At 35.3% G+C, this 19027-nt stretch overlaps 1 protein-coding gene across 1 annotated transcript in view; it reads left to right on the top strand.

Annotated features, from left to right (window-relative positions):
- The first annotated feature begins 10563 nt into the window (after nucleotides 1–10563).
- Nucleotides 10564–19027, top strand: part of LOC134540313 (zwei Ig domain protein zig-8-like) — a 66426-nt gene continuing 57962 nt past the window's right edge. The window contains exons 1-2 of the mRNA XM_063382974.1: nucleotides 10564–10576; nucleotides 18524–18732. Coding sequence (XP_063239044.1) covers nucleotides 10564–10576; nucleotides 18524–18732 — 222 coding nt within the window. The remainder of the gene's footprint in view (nucleotides 10577–18523; nucleotides 18733–19027) is intronic.

Raw genomic sequence — 19027 nt, 5'->3', positions numbered from 1 at the left:
TGGCTTGGTGGCCATAGAGAAATTACACTCACAGGTGTATGTATACCAGACGACTTTTTCTGCCTTCAATTACAGTTATTGAGATTTTTTTGAAACCACATATTTATAAAAAAAAAAAATAGCATATAGCACTCAGGGACAATGCAGCTTCATATTAGTGAAAGAATTGTTAGAATTGGATCAGTAGTTTCAGAGATTGCCCAAAGCATTCAAACATAAAAAGATACCTAACCTAAAAATGAAAACAGATAAAAGGTAAAAAAAAGAATGGAAAATAATATAAAAAAATATGTTAAAAAGAGAAAAAGTAGAATTATAAGTAATAAAAATAACATTAAAAATAATACATGACAAACTATCGCTCAAAGAAAAAAATGAACAATATAAAAACTTAAAACATAATACAATTACAATATTATTAAGTTATAAATAAATATAAATAAACGGTAACAAATCTATGTGCGGATGTACGGAGACGGTTCTCACAGAACAGAGCCGTCTACAACAGCACGCAGGCGCAGACAAGACCCGCACGGATTAGCTCGGCGATCCTGAGCTCTTTCCGTTTACGTTTGTCTGTGGGACCAATAGCAGCAGAGCACCTGGCTACGATGTTAGCCATGCTTATTTACGTTCTAAATACAATAAATATTGTTTCAAGTTCAAGAATATTTAGTGTTCAATTATTTATTAGTTATAGATATTTCTTTAAATTCGACCATACATGCTCAATATATATATATATATATTTTTTTTTTAATAATTAAATTAATAGTTCGTCATATTGAACTGTAATTTCATCGGCGGCCATGTGTTACGTTCCCGTGAATTGTGAAAGCGGCAGACGCGATTAACAAAATGTTCAGGGAGATCCATCTCCCGTTTACGTGATCCGTTACCGTTTCCGTGATCCGTTACCGTTTCCGAGCCGCGCGGTAAGCACGGGCCTTAACGAAGACAAGCTGGTTCGCTATTTTGTGGTCGTTCGCGGGGAGATGACACCACGCAGGAGACAACTGAAAGAAGGTGATCGTGTATCCTTCCGCGCGTGGGAGGAAGCCTTCATATCACAAACGAGAGAGCCCCACCCGAAGTTCCCCGAAGTTCAGGGGCGTAGGAACCGGGGGGGACAGGGGGGACGTGTCCCCCTGAACTTTTTGGATGGAGGGGACTGTCCCCCCCAACTTTCTAGACCGTGATATTTTTATTTTATAATATTATTCTGCCCAACTTTATTTGTAATTTCTTCACTCATCAAATTTTATCTTAAGGAAACAATAATAATTTTAACATCGATATATCCAATGGTTAGATACAAAAACTGCTTAAATAGCGCTATTTTGCACTTTTAAAATCAAAATGTTCCTGTGGAGGATCCCCGGACCCCCCGTCTTAGTAAGAGGAGAATGGGTTTACATGACATCAAAATCATTATTTGTCCCCCCCAACTTTATGAACACAGCTACGCCAATGCCGAAGTTCATGCTCGCTTTTTTTCCCCGTTCTATCTCATTGTATAAACCGGTGTGGCATTAAATTTTGCGGTCTATTAGGATAGGTTAGCTACATTATAAATACTTTAAAACATTGTGGATGGTTGGTTATAATATATTATTAGGTAAGTATAGCTACATTTAAAATACTGTAAAATCATTGTATGGTTGCTTAGCAAATAAATTTTTAATATGTAGCTATCCTGGGCTAAGAAACCGAGACGTGATTTTCACAGTATCTTTAACGTAGCTATCCTAATCAAATCAACCGTCCACAATGTTTTAAAGTATTTATAATGTAGCTAACCTAACCCAATTTACCATTAGTTATTATGAGTTGTCCAAAATAAACATTCACGGAATATAGAGCGTCCCGAGAATATTTGTGGAAGACAGAGACTTCCTAGATTTTATACGGTATGAAAAATATACAAATCCACGAAGTACGTTTCTTCAAAATTTGGTATTTTCCTCTAAAAAACAATTACAAATAGGGTAGACCGGGGGAAATCGGGTCAATTTTTTTAAATTCCTGAATAAGTATAAAACCAATATTAATTTACCATAAAATAATCTACAGTAATATCAGTCATACATTTATGTACATATTTACATACAAACCTTAGCCAATCTTCCTTACGAATTGACATTAAACTTGATAAAAGGAAAATGAAATGTTTTGACCCGATTTGGACAGAAGTGGGGTAAATCGGATCACAAGTGGGGCAAATCGGATCAACAGATTTTCTTTACTGTTTTGACAGACACATTCCGCATACAAACTATTTACACTGAAAAGCATTGACACAGCGCTCATGGTACCACATTTTGCAAGACTGGCACTGAATCCAGTCTCCAGCAGTGCAGCTTCTGATGTCTTTGTATGCAATTTTGCACATGTTGCAGAGAACATCTTCCTCATCATCCTGGCCTTCTTCAAAATTTCTAACTCGGATGTGTTTTTAGTTTTTGTTTGCTTCTTCGTCTTCAGAGGTTAAATTTTTCTTTGCTTTGAACTTAATTTAACACCTGCTTCTTGCTTTTCAATTTCCTGGATTCCAACAATGTGCGATTCTCTTTTGACAGTAGCCTTAGAGAAGCAACAGTTTTTCGTTCACCTATTCTCTTTGGTGTTAATTTTTCCGGTGTTGGTAACAGGCATCTCACTTCTTCTGTGGTGCTCCTTCCACTTACATCTTTGGCAGTGAACTGGTAATTATATATTTACATGGATAATATTTTCAGTATTTTAACATGTCCTCAAACTTTAATATTATTATAAGTACTTACAAATTTTAACTAAAGTTGAAGTCATGTGCCTTAAATTCATTTTTTCCACTTATTTAGAATAGGTCTTAACTTAAAAATTGAGAAAGAAGAATAAAGTGCTTCACAATATATAGCAAATATATGAAGCGACCTGATTTCCCCACTGTATGCAGTGACTCGTTTTACCCCAACGGCAGCGACCCGAGTTACCCCATTTCGCACTTTAAAAAAAGAAAAATATTATAAATTCTGTCAAACATATAGAGCTTCAGTAATGCAGAAGAATGTTAATTGGGTACATATTTTCGTACTCCATTACTTAAACTACAATACTATTTCGAAATGCGAACGTAAAGGCTTATTTGAAACAAAATAAAACTTACATTGTTATGAATTTTCCACTTCAGGACTACACAGGTTCGGGTTCATGTCGCACAGACTACCAGAATGATGTTACAGAATATGTTCGCCTTGTAGTGGACGGTTGTATAGACAGATAGCAGCACTCTTTGGTAGGTTCCGTAGACTCCAGTTCATTCTTTCGCCACAAGACAGCAGATCTTGTTACGATGACCCGGTTTACCCCGTGACCCGATTTCCCCCGGTCTACCCTAAATACCGTTGCCTTGTTTATGGTCTTTCATATTATCAACACCACCATATTTATTTACAAAGAACAAAAAAGAAACCCCGAAGATGCACGATCGGGCGTTTGGCTCTCTCGTCTGTGAAAAGAAGGCTTCCCGTTTTTTTTTTCCTAACCTAAGTTAAAACTAAGTGTGTAAGGGAGGGGTCTAGGTAGGGAAGACTCTAAGTGCGTCTCAGGGCAAGCCCTATACGCTCTAAACATGCGGGTTTTTAACCATGCAGAAAAGGTCACGTGCATCATGTGCTAGGAGGGGATTGGCCAGCCATGGCAGACGTTTTCGCCATGACTAACTCCCTTCACTCTTAATTCTAGACTAAAACTAGATAAGTTGGGCCCAGGTAAAACCTTCATAGACAGAGGGAAACCCCTGGGCACATACATGCGGGATGCAAAGGTCATGCATTATTACAAGCAGGTGGGGTTACAGGAATAGAAGGATGGTCCTGGAAGAAGAGTGGGGCGTGGTAGAAGTTCTACTATGAAAGGGGTGGGGCACTTGGACTTTTAGTCCGCATTGGTTTGGTCAGGTCAGGTCTTTTGGGGGCGGCTTATGCCGTTTCCCGTCGTGCTGCCAGTTAGCACTCATTGTGGCTGTGTAATATGATCGTGTAAGTGGGGCGGTAGGAACGCTTCCAAGCCAACTCCCGTCCCACGCCACGTCCAGGCAGATCTAGACCGCGTGCCCGTGAAGGGGGACCGGAATTTGCGGGGGGGGGGGGGGGCAGGAGGGGGTGGGGGAGAGAGGGATTAGGGCACTCCGATATTGGATTTCCAGCCGGTGTTGCCGTTGGAGGAGTTGTCGCAAGGGGTGGGGGGAGGTGTCGGGTGAGGCATTCCCGGGGTTCCAGAAGCCCCAAGATCAACACAGACCCGCGCTTGAATGACAAATGAGGTCAAGACAACCCAAGGGCGAGGGTAGTCATAATTTAAATACCGACGGACATTATCTTTTAAGGTCTTAATAGCATCGAAAACAACCCCTTCCCCCCTTTGGGTCGTTACCACACCGCCGAATGTACAATAATGCCAAATTGACTGCAACGCCGACAGCTAGAAAACTGCTGTGTACCACAACGCCGAAATACAGTAACGCCGAAAAACGTTGCTGCGGGGAGGGGGGGCCACAGGAGCAAAATTAAAACCAACTGAATGAACTTTTGTGTGTTTCTTAAATGTATCTTAACGCCGAAATACCACAACCTAACCTTACCTTACCTAACCTAACCTTTGTGGCAGTCCTGCAATGACTTTTTTCGGCGTTAATGTATTTCGGCGTTGTGGTAATTCGGCGTTGTGCTACACAGCAGTTTTCTAGCTGTCGGCGTTGTAGTCAATTTGGCATTCGGCGTTATTGTACGTTCGGCGTTGTGGTATTTCGGCGTTGTGGTGCGTCCCCCCCCCCCCCTTTTCACCTCTATCACGGTGATTTATAACAGTTACGGGCGATAAGAAATAAAATTCCTACACCGATATGTTTCTTTAACCGATAACCGATACGAATAATTTTTGTACATAATCACTGTGAAAGTCTCAAAATATTTAATATTTGTAAGTAATGAGGCAAAGCCTTAATAATATTAGGTATTTATTAAAAAAATATTTATTATTGATGAGAAATACCGCATAAAATTAGTGCATAGCATAATACACGTCATACCTTTGCCTAATTAACAAAGACAATATTCCCGTATAGTCGTATGTTACAGAAAAATTAGAGTAAAAAAATGCCTAAGGAACTACAACTGGTAAATAGAAAAGATGGGTGATACCTGATAATATGAAATTGTAATTTTTTTATATGTATCTTTTTTTTAAGTATCGTTTGGAAACGATTATGTTGGAAATCCAAAAATTTGGGAATATGCCGATAGTAATACGAAATCTATTACATAGGTACATCACTAATTTGATTTGAGATAGAATAAAAGTAAACACACTAACTTTCACTTTAAATATACGATCAATAGAGATCTTCGGATGCTCAGTGTTTTAATTACAACACTGAGTTACGAGAAGTAGCTTGGGGTATGAATTAAATCCCAAAATGAAAAAAAAGTTAAATACAGAATGTAATATAACTCGACGTCAAACCGACAACAGTAGACAGAGCAGAAAATTACGGATATTAATAAAACAGTGTGTAATTATTTAAGCGCGTTATAAGTAACGCTCCTTTTTGATTTAAGATATTAAATTTATTTGAAATTTACTGTAAAAGAAATTAACCAAATAAATAATCAGTATTAAATTTTAATGTAAACATTTTTATAAAATTAATTATTGAATGTAGTAAAATAATTTTAGATGAATTTTAATTAATAATGAAAATCAATAAATATGCTGAATGGTTAATCTTATTTATTAATTTCTGTCTGTCATTATGTTTTCAAAAGTCATTAAAAAAGTTAATACTATAGTTTCCGCACACGTTAGATGACTATAAATCATTAATTATTAAAGGATAATTGTACTACTATAAAGGTTAATTTGTTATTACCTCTGCGAATTCATGGATATTAATTTACTTACAAACGTAATAATTTAATAGAGTTTAAATAAAAATAGAGGTTATATGCCTACCTAATATGAAAAATTCAATACAATCTACTGTGCTATGTATTGAATGATACAGTAGCAATACAATGAACAAATAAAATGTATTCATATACATTTTCTTAAAGCACAAGACGTATAACCCAGTATTCTATCATTTAAAAAAGTAAAAATAATATATTTCCACTACCGAGAACCAGTACACTACGAAGCCTAACGGAAAATTAAATGGAGAATTTGTATTACAATAGTTGTAATACCACTACATATCAGGTTTTTAAAACCTTTAATTACTTTTTACTATTACTATTTTAATTTACCAAATATATTCAATATCATGAAGTTTCTTTTGGCACACCAATACGTTTGGCATGATCCATATTTTTTATGGAAGTAACATTATATTGGTTTATATACACGTGGGTGCGCCATTTTTCTGTGAAAATCTCGTTGCGTGGTGCGCGCTCGCTCTCATAATTTTTCCACAACGCGCCTAAAAGAAGTATAACTTCAAAGAATTCAAAGAAGTGGCGTATTTTAGAGTTATTGGAATTTTTTCAAAAAGTTTTTCAATCCCCTACCTGCACAAAATTATTACATACTGTGATTTAAAATTTTTACTACGTAATCATAAATAACCCTACTATTGATAAACAGTTCAAAATAAAATTAAACATGGTATACTTTTTGAGGGGAGGGAATTTTCTCTCTACATAAGTATATAGGTTATACATATATAGTACGTACTCAGGTCAACTATGAAATACGATTAAAATATAAATTAAAGGACAGCTAAAACAATAATAGTAACAGTTTTACCCACAGAGGTCGTTCCGAGAATAGCTCGCATTTGCAAAAACAACGCGCAATTACTCGATTATTCTCGAATATTCTCGCAAGATCCGGCTGCGTAAATATTTCAGAAATTTTTTACGCTTATGAAATTTTCAACGACGGAACAGAAAATACGCATAAAGGAATTTCGCCGGCCTGGATTTTGGCTTCGTCCGAATACCGTAGAAACAAAGAAAGGGGTGGAGTGAGAAAGAGACACGAAGAACAAGCAAGAGAAGGATGGAACGTAGGAAGCGGACAACCGCGGAATGAATGGGGAACAAAACTATCCCCCAACCCCCCCCCCCCCCCCCCCCAAGTAAGAACCGCAGAGATAAAGAGTGACGTATAGCTCAGCCGCAGTAACCGAAATGTATGCTTCGATATGAACGAATGAAGATATGCACTGCAGTTTCTCAGCATAGCTTCAAAAGGAATTGTACTGCGTGATCCAATTTATTTTTACTCATAATTTTGGACATACGCCATTGCTAGTCTGCACTGTATGTCGTACCGAAAACTCGATGAACGGACAGACATCAGCCGATGTCAAAAGTAACGAAGCAGCAAGCACAAAGGATACAGCGGAAATAATTATTCAGAAAAATTTCACAGCACACACGAACAGATTGAGTTGTCAACGGTGAGAAATTTCCACAAAATCAATAAATGCAAACAAACAATGACTTTGGACAACAAAATGACAGACAGAGGAAACCCGACGTTGATACTCCACAGATAATCTGGACAACCCACCGACAATACAGCGACTCAAATGCGAACTCGTTCAGTAAGGTAAAGTTTCGTTTCTCAAATCGTCTGAAACACTGGTTGTTTCGAAATAATAACACAATTTGCTTCTTTTTCTATAAAAAAATTTATAAAAGATTTTTTTTTTTAAGTGCAAAGGCTGAATTTAGAGATCAACTTATCGTGAAATTAAACGTACGAATGCTTTCGACACTATTTCAACCTGGTGTATCAAAAAATAAATTTATTTTAGACGGTCATATTTTTTTATGTGTTTAAAATTTCTTCCTGATCCAAGCAATGTGTGATTTGTACTTATTTAAAGTTAATCCGTTCTCATTTACAAATGCGAAGAAAAATTTGTGGAAAGCGGGTAGCTAGTTCAACTACAAACTATTGTGACATATCTGCTAAAGGGAATGCACAAGCACCTGAAGACCACGAGGATATACAATGGCGTATGTCCAAAAACTTACATCACGTCATATACATTGTAAGTTAATTTTCCACGAAATTCTACACTGTATTTTTTTTTTGTAAATGGAACAGTAATAGTCATGTAATATTAAAGATATTTCTATATTTTTACATTTACACGAAAAAAAAATCTTTATCACTACAAAATAGCGTTCGCATTATTAGTGATTTAAGGGGGTGCCTCCCATTTCAGGTCATGATTTTATATTTGTATTAATCACGGATCAACTTTTAAAATATTTTAATTGTTTAACTTTCACGAAATGAAAAATATAGACAGCGCGTACTTTTTGCATAATTAGCCGCCAAAGTTACATTTTTAACGTTTTTGGGTTGTACAAATAAGGAGAATTTAATTTATTTCAGAACTGAAACTTTTTAGGTTCAACTGCAATGCTACTGGCTACTTCATCAGACGGTTTGCATTTCTATCACAAAAACTCATTTCATGTTTCTTGGCTGTCAAAATTGTAACAATTTGAGAATTTTTAAATTCCAGGTAAAATTAAATTAATATTTTCTGAAATAAATTCAAACCATTTCTTGAATTAGCCAATGGCATTGCAGTTAAACCTAAAAAGTTTGAATTCTGCAATAAATTAAATTCTCCTTATTTGTACTACCCAAAAACGTTAAAAATGTAACTTTGGCAGCTAATTATGCAAAAAGTATTCGTTGTATATATTTTTCATTTCGTGAAAGTTAAACTATTGAAAAAGTCTACAAGTTTATCTGTAATTACTGTAAATATAAAATTTTGAACTGAAATGGGAGGCACCCCTTTAAGATTCTCACCCAGACATTTATGTTTTGTGTTGTCCCAGAATCCCCAATAGTTAAAGTTCTCTGAATAGCTTTCCTGTATAACTGCGCACAGAATAAGCATGATACAACAAAATATAAATAATATCGTTGGATATTCGATAACCTTTCCCTTTTTGTTTAAAAATATATATATTTGAATTAAACATAAATTAAAATATAAAATTATGCGCCAATTTTCTTAAGAAAGAGTATTATCTCGAAAAACATTTTTCATATATGCTAAAATAAACATAGCCATTTGGTGTACAAAGTTACAATACCATTCTTACACTATTACAAACAATTTATTGGCAAATGGTTTCAAAAGGAATCTTGTATAAAAATAGGGAATTTTTTTTTCTGTGTGCAGCAGCAATTCTGCAGGGATCCTTGTATATGTTTTGGAAGGTTAACCAAACTGGCTTAATTTGTTTAAGATGTGCTGTAGGCCAGAGGATCGTTTACGATGATATTCCGAAACATCCATTGTATGCCGGCCGTATGATATATGTTGTAAACTGCTAAGTTTTAAGATCAACTTAGTGCATTTGTGTACAGGAATGTTTTAAATAAGTCGAATACAAGTGTTCAGATTTGTGAAGAAATATGGAAAAAAAGTGCTGCAACTTTTTTTTCCGACATGGATCGGATATTTCAGAGTTTCGGATTTTTAGGCTTCGCAGTACTTCCTACTGACATCTGAATTTTCGTTGCGATTTATGTATTTTGTTTGTGATGTATTATTGCACTGATTGGATTCATATCAAGACAATATATGCATCATATAATGTTGCATAAAACTAAGGGTTCATACTGCACCCCATTCTCTATCACTAATTCTTAAATCAATTTGAATTTGCTTTTGGCTTAAATTACAAGGATCCCTGAAAAATGGTTTTTATTATTGGCAGAAGGAATTGGAATTAAACTTGGTGAGAAGTTATACAAGCATTTATTGAAACATATATCAACAAGCGTGTTAAAAATATGTATATACTTCGATGGGATAAGGTCAATATTGCTTACACAAAGCTCAAAATGTTCAGAGGGAACTGAAATGCATATTATAACTCTTTTTCTACGTAGATTTGATATTTTTTGGGTATAAAAAGTTAGCGCACTAAAATAATATCCAGCTGAATAATAATATAAACTGCCGCCTGTTATTTATTTTACATATTAACATGCTACGATCAATTACCTAGAAAATTTAATGCTGATATTTCTGAATTGGATTTAATCAGATTTCCGATTAGATTACTACACACAGACCTACATATTTTGTTGGTGTTATGTATGCAGACATGTTTTAAATTCGTGTCACTAGAAGTATTTCTAGACATTAAAAAGTATAGTCTTAATTTAGCAGGAATGCTAAACTTACTCTTAATTCCTGTTTATTATGGCCTGCATTGAACATGTATGATAATCATGCATGACAATTTGTGAATTTTAACATAAATTTTTTTAAAGATGTAATATTTTTTTATTGAAGTAACTGAAGTGAATTCCAAGCTTTCGCGGCCCATTCTTTTATAAAATATCTTGGTTTTAAATGGCAATGGTAGTGTGTAGGTACCAAAGTTTCGCTTTTCACTGCAACAGGCATCTACAGGTCTGAGAATCAGCTGTTAGCTAGTTAGGGGGTATAGGACTGCATACATACTTGCCAGGGGTCTTCTTCAGGTAGCCAGTTACTAAAGGCCTCTTCCCATTTGGGTGATTTGACACCCGATGAAGACCCTCGGTAAGCAATGGTACGATAGAGCCCTACCACACCATCATAGGTCTCAGTGGATTCTCGGGCCATGAAGATGACGAGCGAAACGTAGCTATACATTTCTGCTCAACGCGGATCAACCTTAAAAGTCGAGAAAGTGTATCAAAAAATTAACTGTACGATCTGAGTATCACATTTTTTGATTCGTCGACAAACAAGCATAAATATCAAAACATACCGTTTACAAACTTCGGTTGCATTGTGAAACTGTTTTGTTATTCAATTAAGAATTTATTTTCCGCGCTATAACTCATATTCCAGCTTGTATGCGTCAGGAAAATTAATAAATACATGCATCCCTGGAACTATAGCAGACGTAGACTATTTATCCACTAAGCTCACAGTTCACTCAAGAGTGAAAAAAAAAATTAATTTGGAACTGACATATTTAAAATTCCATAAATTCCGGCAATAAATCATTTCCGTGTACTTTTTTTTTGTAACAAAGTCGCGCTAAAGTGTTCCCCCTGTTCTCGCAGAACTTTACCGCAATTTACCCCGTGAATGGCAACCGTTTCTCTTCTCTTATCTGACGGAACGCGAAACTTTCGGACGCGACGTCTGTTAACGGCTTTATTATTGCCCTATTCCTCAAGACACTTCAGGCTTCACGCTGCTTTATTATACAAAAGCGGAAACTTCAGAAAGCTCACTGCCATTCGTGCTGAGGAAAACAAAACTTTAACACCTTAAATATTTGGTTAAAATGACATTAGGAAGTTGAAATAGACTTTCAGAAGATGTTATGCCTTAAATTTAAATTTAAAATATACTTGGTTAAATAAAAGGACGTGGTTCTCTTTATTTTGAACAAACACTATGTAGGTATTCAGTGAACAAAAAAATTATAACCTGTACTTAGGCTTCCAGATATCTACCTAGTTATTTTTAAACTTCAATTTTTTTTTAATTTCGAAATAAGTATGAAATGAAAATCACAATGCGTAGGATTTTTGCGAAATACCCAAAGCGCAAACTGTTATAAAACAGAAGTTAAACTTTGTATATCAAAAATCCATGTAACTAGCCATTTCATAATGTGTAGATTATTTATCTTGAAATATTTATGTAAATTTATTGATGCGTAAAATATCACAAGTGATTTAAATTATTTTTTTACATATTTTATCAACTAAGATAAATGCTAATTTCGTAGTAATATTTAAGGCATTTGAACGGTAAAATAATTTTGTGACAATAAACGAGAAACTGGTGAGAAACCAATTGCATTAAATTTAACTGATGGTAAATTTCAAAGATAAACTTTCATAGAGAATGTTCGTGCCGCTGAAGTTTAAAGCAATGATGTATTTTACATCATAGTGCTAGTATGCGCCACAAACATCAGGTAAACATTTTTGCTTTAGGCCTTTTTGAATTTTTAATAATTATATTACGTAAATACTTACAGAAAAAAAAATTGCTTCCTGTTTAATACGATAGTAACTTTTCCTAAATGGTTTTCTTTAGAAATATATGCAGAGATTCAGAGATAATACATTACCGTCAAGTAAAATTTTTCTTTTCCCTGGTGAAATAACAAAGCATTTTTATTTTTAATATTTTACAGGCGTGCGTGACATGATATTTGAATTTTTTTTTAAAAATATTTACTGAACTTTATTTCTTAAATTTTTATCTAAACAAGCCATTCTCAGTTATTGATACTGGCCTAAAATAGCAATGTTAACAGTATAAACAAAGCTTGATTTATGATTTTTCATGTATATACATCGTTGGTATAGCATATATGCAAGAAGAATAATCAACTGTGTCCTCTCAAATAGCAGTACTAGCAGCATCGACAAAGCTGGGTATACTATGTGCACTAGTAGTTAACCCAGAAATTGAGACCTCCTGATGTTCCGTATTTAGTGTAGGCAAGGACTAGACCAAAGTTAGCACCTGCTTCGTATTATCAGAATAAACCAAGAAAACCGTTTTAAGTAAGGAACTATCAACCTACCAACTAATATTTACTAATTCAATCAGGATAAAAGTATGAGAAAATCTTTCAATGTAGATCCCTTACAAGCAGACTAAAAGAAACCAATAAACAAACCAAGACAACAAACAGCTTGTGAACAACTTATATAAAAAATGCAATCTAAAACCTAATGACAAAATATAATGAAACCATGAAGACTGATAATATATATTTTTTTAAGTTAACACTTCGGCGTGCGTTTTAGTCAGCGCGATTCAGCAATTGACACATTTTTTTTTCTAGTTACATTTAGTTTTCAGTTTTGTACTACAATAAACATTGTTTATTTTCATAAGCAGTTTTAATATTGAATGCGAATACCTTTTTAATGATAACCCATACCTGGTTGTTCACTTCGTAACTATTAATTCCATCTTTTGTCGGTCACAGCATTCTAAATGAAATTTTGACCAAATTTTGGGTTATAATGACAAATAAATAAAACTCACGGTAAAAATAGTGTTTGATGTACAAACAAATTTTACAGGATACCCCACTTTCATTTTCCAGCTGATTGTTGCGTCATATTGGTTAGAATTCAAAAAAAAAAAAAAAAAAAAGGCCGTATTTTTAGTGTTTGCACTGTGGAAACAGTCTGAAACACTTTAAAATAACTTTTTTTTAAAAAAGAAGTAATTGTTTTTAACGACGGCGATTCAAATTCATACTTACATTTTTTGAATTTGCAGTAAATTTACGGACCTTTTAACGAAGATTTTTAACTTAAATAAACTAAGACTTCTTCGTGATTTCAAATCACCGAATCTACGTAAAAAGACTTCAGAGTTGCATGTTTCGTGTGAAATAAACGCGGGACAAAACAGTGTTATTACTGTAGGCATAAATCAGTTTTGGAATGATTTGTAAGTAAACCAGGTATAATATTTGAGATTCGTGTTCAAAGCAAACGAAATAAGTGTCCTTAAATTTACGAAGATCTCTGGATAGAGTGTAACCCGCGTTCTTTCTGGATTGCAGGTGGAAATTTTTTTTACAGTGCACTAACCATTATCAGACGTTATCAAGAACCACTGGCAATATTTCGGGCATTACAATACGATGATGGCGAGGGATGAATAATGACATCAATTACGTCTAAAGCATGACGTCTCCTCAATGTATTTTTTTTATTTGTAAATTGAAAATATTCACGTAAACATACATAAATTTGAAAATCTGTACAGTTTCGTGAAAACAAATCCATCACTACGAATACTGGGTTCAGATTCTTACCCAGGCAATTTTTTAAGCTTTGTGTTGTTCCAGTTCCTCCAATGGATAAAAAGTTATTTCTAAACCGTTCCCTGATTAGCTTTCCAGTAGCAACTGCGCACGTAAATAAGCGCTGTTAAACCAAATGAAGTCAAATGGTGGAATATTAGATTATTATTTTCCATGGTTGAATGAAACATAAAAAAAATAGTGCGTGGAGTCCCTCCACGCGGAAGAAGTGAAACTTCACTGTTTACTTCGCTTCATAGCAAGAATACCGCGCGCATGTGCTTGGGATCTACCGACTCACTCTCTTTCTCTCTCCTACTTTCTACCTTTGTGTATCATTCTTTCTCTCTCCCCCTCTTGCGTTGGAATATTGAACGCTACCCGTTGCTAACGCTCGCGCTGGCCTGTAACAAGGTATACTACTACGCGCATGCGTTCGAGTGCCACGCATTCACCCTCGCTTTGTCTCTTTCTATTCCCCCTCCCCAGGAGCGTTGAACGTTTGACGCAACATTGCTTTCTCCATGGTAGCGTTAAACGTTTAAACGCAACCTTGTTTGGAAGTCGCATTAGAAGTTTCACTTCAATAATGTGTCAAATTTTTGTAAGGAATACCATTGAATATATATAATGTATAGAAGTCGCGAGCCCAGGTTAAATTTTCTGTCCGGTTTACTTAGAAGAATTGTTGTAGTTCCAAGCTCCGCCGCTGCGATCGCTTTCATCGCTGGGTATCGGCCGTATACGCCCCTGGCGGTATTTGGCAGAACTAGGTTAACCAGCCCAGTCGTGACATCATCCTTCACCCCCCCCCCCCCCCCTCATCGAAAATCCCAGACCAACGATTCAAATTACCCGGCAGGTCTTATCAGCATCGTTAGGCGACCTTGAAGAGGAGCTTCCCTTACCGTCGTTTGAGAATGATGAAATCCCAAAAGAAGCTAGCCACGGAAATCACTGAATGATGGAATTCTGTTCCCGAGTGAAGTGAAAATTAGCTATTAAAACTTTGTATTGGGCCAATAGTCAGTGTTACGTTCAAAATATGGTTTTATTTTAAAAGTAAAATACTTATTTAAACTATATTTCGCGTTTGTACAAATTTACTTTTAGATATTGGTAAGGAAAATCAAAATACCTTAAACAACCTTCTCTTATTCAACGTTATCTATTAAGTAGTAAAAGGGGTAGATATTATTTATAAAAAAAAAAAAATGTAACCCACTAAATCAGTATTGGCAAGATATATATAAATTCAATATTAAAATACGCACATTACAATTTTTTGTAATTAACTTTTTTCGGTAATAAAAATTCAGGATGATTTTGGTTTAATTGGTTTACGTATATTGCTATATTTTCTAAATCACATAGAAAAGGGAAAACAGTGCATCAGTGAAAATTCAAAAATTTAGTTTAAGTAATACTAGCCATACCAAAAGATCAAAATGCGAGACAAGAAATTTGGTAACTGCTCTACATTTCAAATTAAAATGCATTGGTTTCATGAATACTGAAATGTATGCGTAATAAAGCATATTATGTTATTATACTAAGCATGACTATAACTAAAAAAATTACAGTAATTTAAAACGATGGCAGTCTTAACATACAATAAGTGCGCGAGTCTTAGTTTATTTTTTAATTGGCTTCTTCGTCAGATGGAAAAGAGTTAAGATTTCATCAAGGAAAAATATATTCTCAAAGTCACTAAACCGGGAGATAGAAAATAAGGTAGGTACTTAATTTTAAATAAAAGTTAAAATAGACTTACGCTAAACCAATTAAAAATAAGACGTAAAAATATTTTTATTTATTAAATATGTTCTATACTTGACAGTTCTTTGTGTATAATTCTTCAAAAATCTTTGAAATTTAATACATATTTTCTTAAAATGGTAGAATATCAGCAATACCCGGAAATTACGTGAGCAAAGCCACGGGTTATTAGATACACTTTTATTAAAAAATAAAAACAATTATGCATTTGTAGTTCACGAATGTGATATTTTGTTTATTGCTTCACAACATTCATTTGCCAGTCTCAAATTTCATCGTACCACTTGTCAGAAATGTCACCAAAAATGAGAGATAGTTTTTTTTGACGAATTTCAATTACGAGGAAACCTTTCGCAAGACTTTTTTCTTCGCAGTAGTCACTGGGACACCATTAATTTAAATCCACTAAGATAATAAAATTGTATGTATAATGATTTGTTTTTGTATATTTATATAACTTCCCAACCAATTTTTAATGATTTTCATGTGAATAAAAACTTGTAAAGCAATTTAATTAACTGTGTCATAATAGGTACTTCTGATTAGATGGAAATACAATTTTTCATCAGTAATATACGATGATAACAATATTTATTATTGCAAAATAATATTCACTGTTCAAATGCAAATTTAAATAGATTATTCATACATGTTTCCTGCTAATTAATGGTTTAAAATAATAATTTTTTAGTATAAAATCATTTTTCTCTTGTGTTAAAATGGGTTGCTAAAATGAGGAATTATAAATATGTCACTTACTAAGTCCGTGCACAGATTTACACAAAACAGCAATGTAAACAATCTTTTTTGGTAGTTTCTAATTTTGTGCCCTGGATAACATGCATTTGGTTTAATTCATACCAAAGTGAATTTTTTGAACAACTTAAATTGATGTCATAAATAAATATTTATTTTATATTAAAAATCCACAAACAGTTTTTAAAATATAATATTTATCACGCCAGATGGAATAATAAACAAAAAATAGCTCTTATATGTTGTCTGTGTTTAAAGAATTGTATTATATTTCATGAAAATAATATTTACCTTTCGGTTATTAAAAGAAAATATATTTGTATTCAAAATACTTGCGCATCGTTTTTACGAGCATAAAGGCCGGGATACATTCGCAATAGCACGCAAACAGCACACAGATAGCACACACGCACAGAGATAGCACAGAGCTTGATGCTACATTCACGCACAACACAACACAAAATAATACCGGAAGCATTCAAAAAAGTTTTTTAAATGTAAAACTCCCGTTCACAATTTTGGTCACTGAAGTTGGCATACGTGACGTTTGTTTAGATTCGTGTGTTGTTATTGTGGTACGGTTTTCGTTAAACCCAGAAATATTTTAAATATTTCAAAGTTTACGTACAAAACACAATGAGCATTCAAAAATATATATCACTGTTTATTTCAAATCCGGCTTCTTTAACACATTCAGACACAGACTTCCAAGCATTTAATTTAGCTTCTTCATTTTTGTATCCTGCGGATCCCCTGTCATACAAAATATTTTTACTTTCTATTACAACTATCAAAAAGCTATCAAATGTGCCTTCCATTTTTATGTTATCGTGTGTTTGAAAACAATAACAAACTACTCAAGTCAACAGCACCAATACTTTCGTGACAATTGTTCTTTATAAGCCCACTAGAGTAGTACTTAAACTGTTTGCTGATTGGCTACCTCCATGGTCGCGCACAGAAAATAACCTAAAAGTTAAAAGTTAATGAACTTTCTGTGCGCCGATCCTGTGCTATTTTTCTGTGCGCGTGCTATTTGCCAATGTGGCAGCTCATATCTAATAGTGTATGTTGAACTTCTGTGCGTTTGTGCTGTTTGCTTGCTATTGCGAATGTAGCCCGGGCTTAACAGGTGTATCTAACCTCAAATCAAGGAATATAAAGAGTGGGAACTCAATGCTATAACAAACACTCTTATTTTCTTTGGAGATCCGGGAAATGTGCGTTATTTATAAGCAACTTAACATAGTAAATCGTTAACTTTTCAGATCTATGTTGGCAAAATTGATTTTTTTTGTGGTCATTCGCTACTGGGAATATTCACCATATAACGTTTAAGATTATTTATTTTGAATTACGAAACAACCAAAACATTATGTAAAAATGCTTCATCTTATGTTAAAAAAATTATAAACTGCATAGCCACAAAGTATGACATCATACCATTAGTTTCAGTTACGAATAACAACACGTGCACGCGTTTGAACAGTCATCGCAGCCATAGTTGTTTCATAGCTACCAAAATCATTCAACGTTGTCAAGAATATTATTCCAAATTATGTTTTGCCATTTTACTCAATGCGCCACTCCGTTAACACAACATTTTATAAATTCTGAACTACGAATGTCAGTGGGAATGTACACTATACTGTACATTCCAATCTGATACGCTTTAAGAAATTTCTGTAGTTTTCTTATTATTAAAACTTAATTTTTGATGTTGGCATCTTTTAACCGCACTTTTTTTTTTTTTTTTTTTTTTTTCGGTGGCCGTACTCCTCCAATTCAGTTGCGCCCGCCGGTATCTAAGCGCTCGGATTTCAACAAAGGGCACCGCCTCTCGATAGAGTGAAACAGAGAATTACGCGCACGACCTTGAAAAAAGCGACGCTACAGCGCTCTGGCGTGGAAGCTGGTAACTACGAGTACCCTCTTGTGGAAAGAAGAGCTGTCTAGCGGCGGAGCTAACAACTACCTCAGTTTTGGATCCGAAAATTGGAATAATAAATCCTATCCCCTCGCGACTTCTATAAGTTATATATATTCAATGGGAATACTCAGTTATTATTCCATGCATGCAAAAAAAAAATAACCACAGACACGTGTTGTAAAAATGTTAAGAATATGTTTGTTGCGGTGTCGGGGACCGATCACAGGAGGACTGGTTCCAGGAGCCGACCAGGCGGCCGAGGACCTCGACCCGGGCCCCAGCGCCGCCCCCTGGCTGACGGGCGTGTCGGAGGGCGGCGGCGGAGGCGGCGGCTCCCAGGGCCCCAAGCGGCGGCCGTACTTCGAGTCCGCCGTGTCCAAGAACGTGACTGCCGTGGTGGGCAAGACGGCGCACCTGAGCTGCCGCGTGCACAACATCGGCAACCGCACGGTCAGTGTTATCTTTGAATATATATACTGTATAGAAGTCGCCAGCCCAGGTTAAAAATTCTAATGCGGTTTTGAGGTAGTTGGTTAATTCACCGCCGCAATCGCCACCATCTCTAGAGCATCGACTTGTGGTGGTCCCTAGCGGACAAGTGTCGAACTCTTCAAACACCCCATCCCCCCCCCCCCACCGTTGAACGACCGTGAGCTGCAGTGAATGATGGATGAGGGGTGCGGGGAATGACAGCGCGCGACAGTTCTGCGCTCTAACGTGTAAATAACAACTAAGACGATACAGG

The sequence above is a fragment of the Bacillus rossius genome, chromosome 16 (assembly GCF_032445375.1).
Source record: "Bacillus rossius redtenbacheri isolate Brsri chromosome 16, Brsri_v3, whole genome shotgun sequence".
In the NCBI taxonomy this organism is placed as follows: Eukaryota; Metazoa; Arthropoda; class Insecta; order Phasmatodea; family Bacillidae; genus Bacillus; species Bacillus rossius.
The sequence above is the reverse complement of the archived record's forward strand: the minus strand, read 5'-3'. Positions and strand labels throughout refer to the sequence as shown.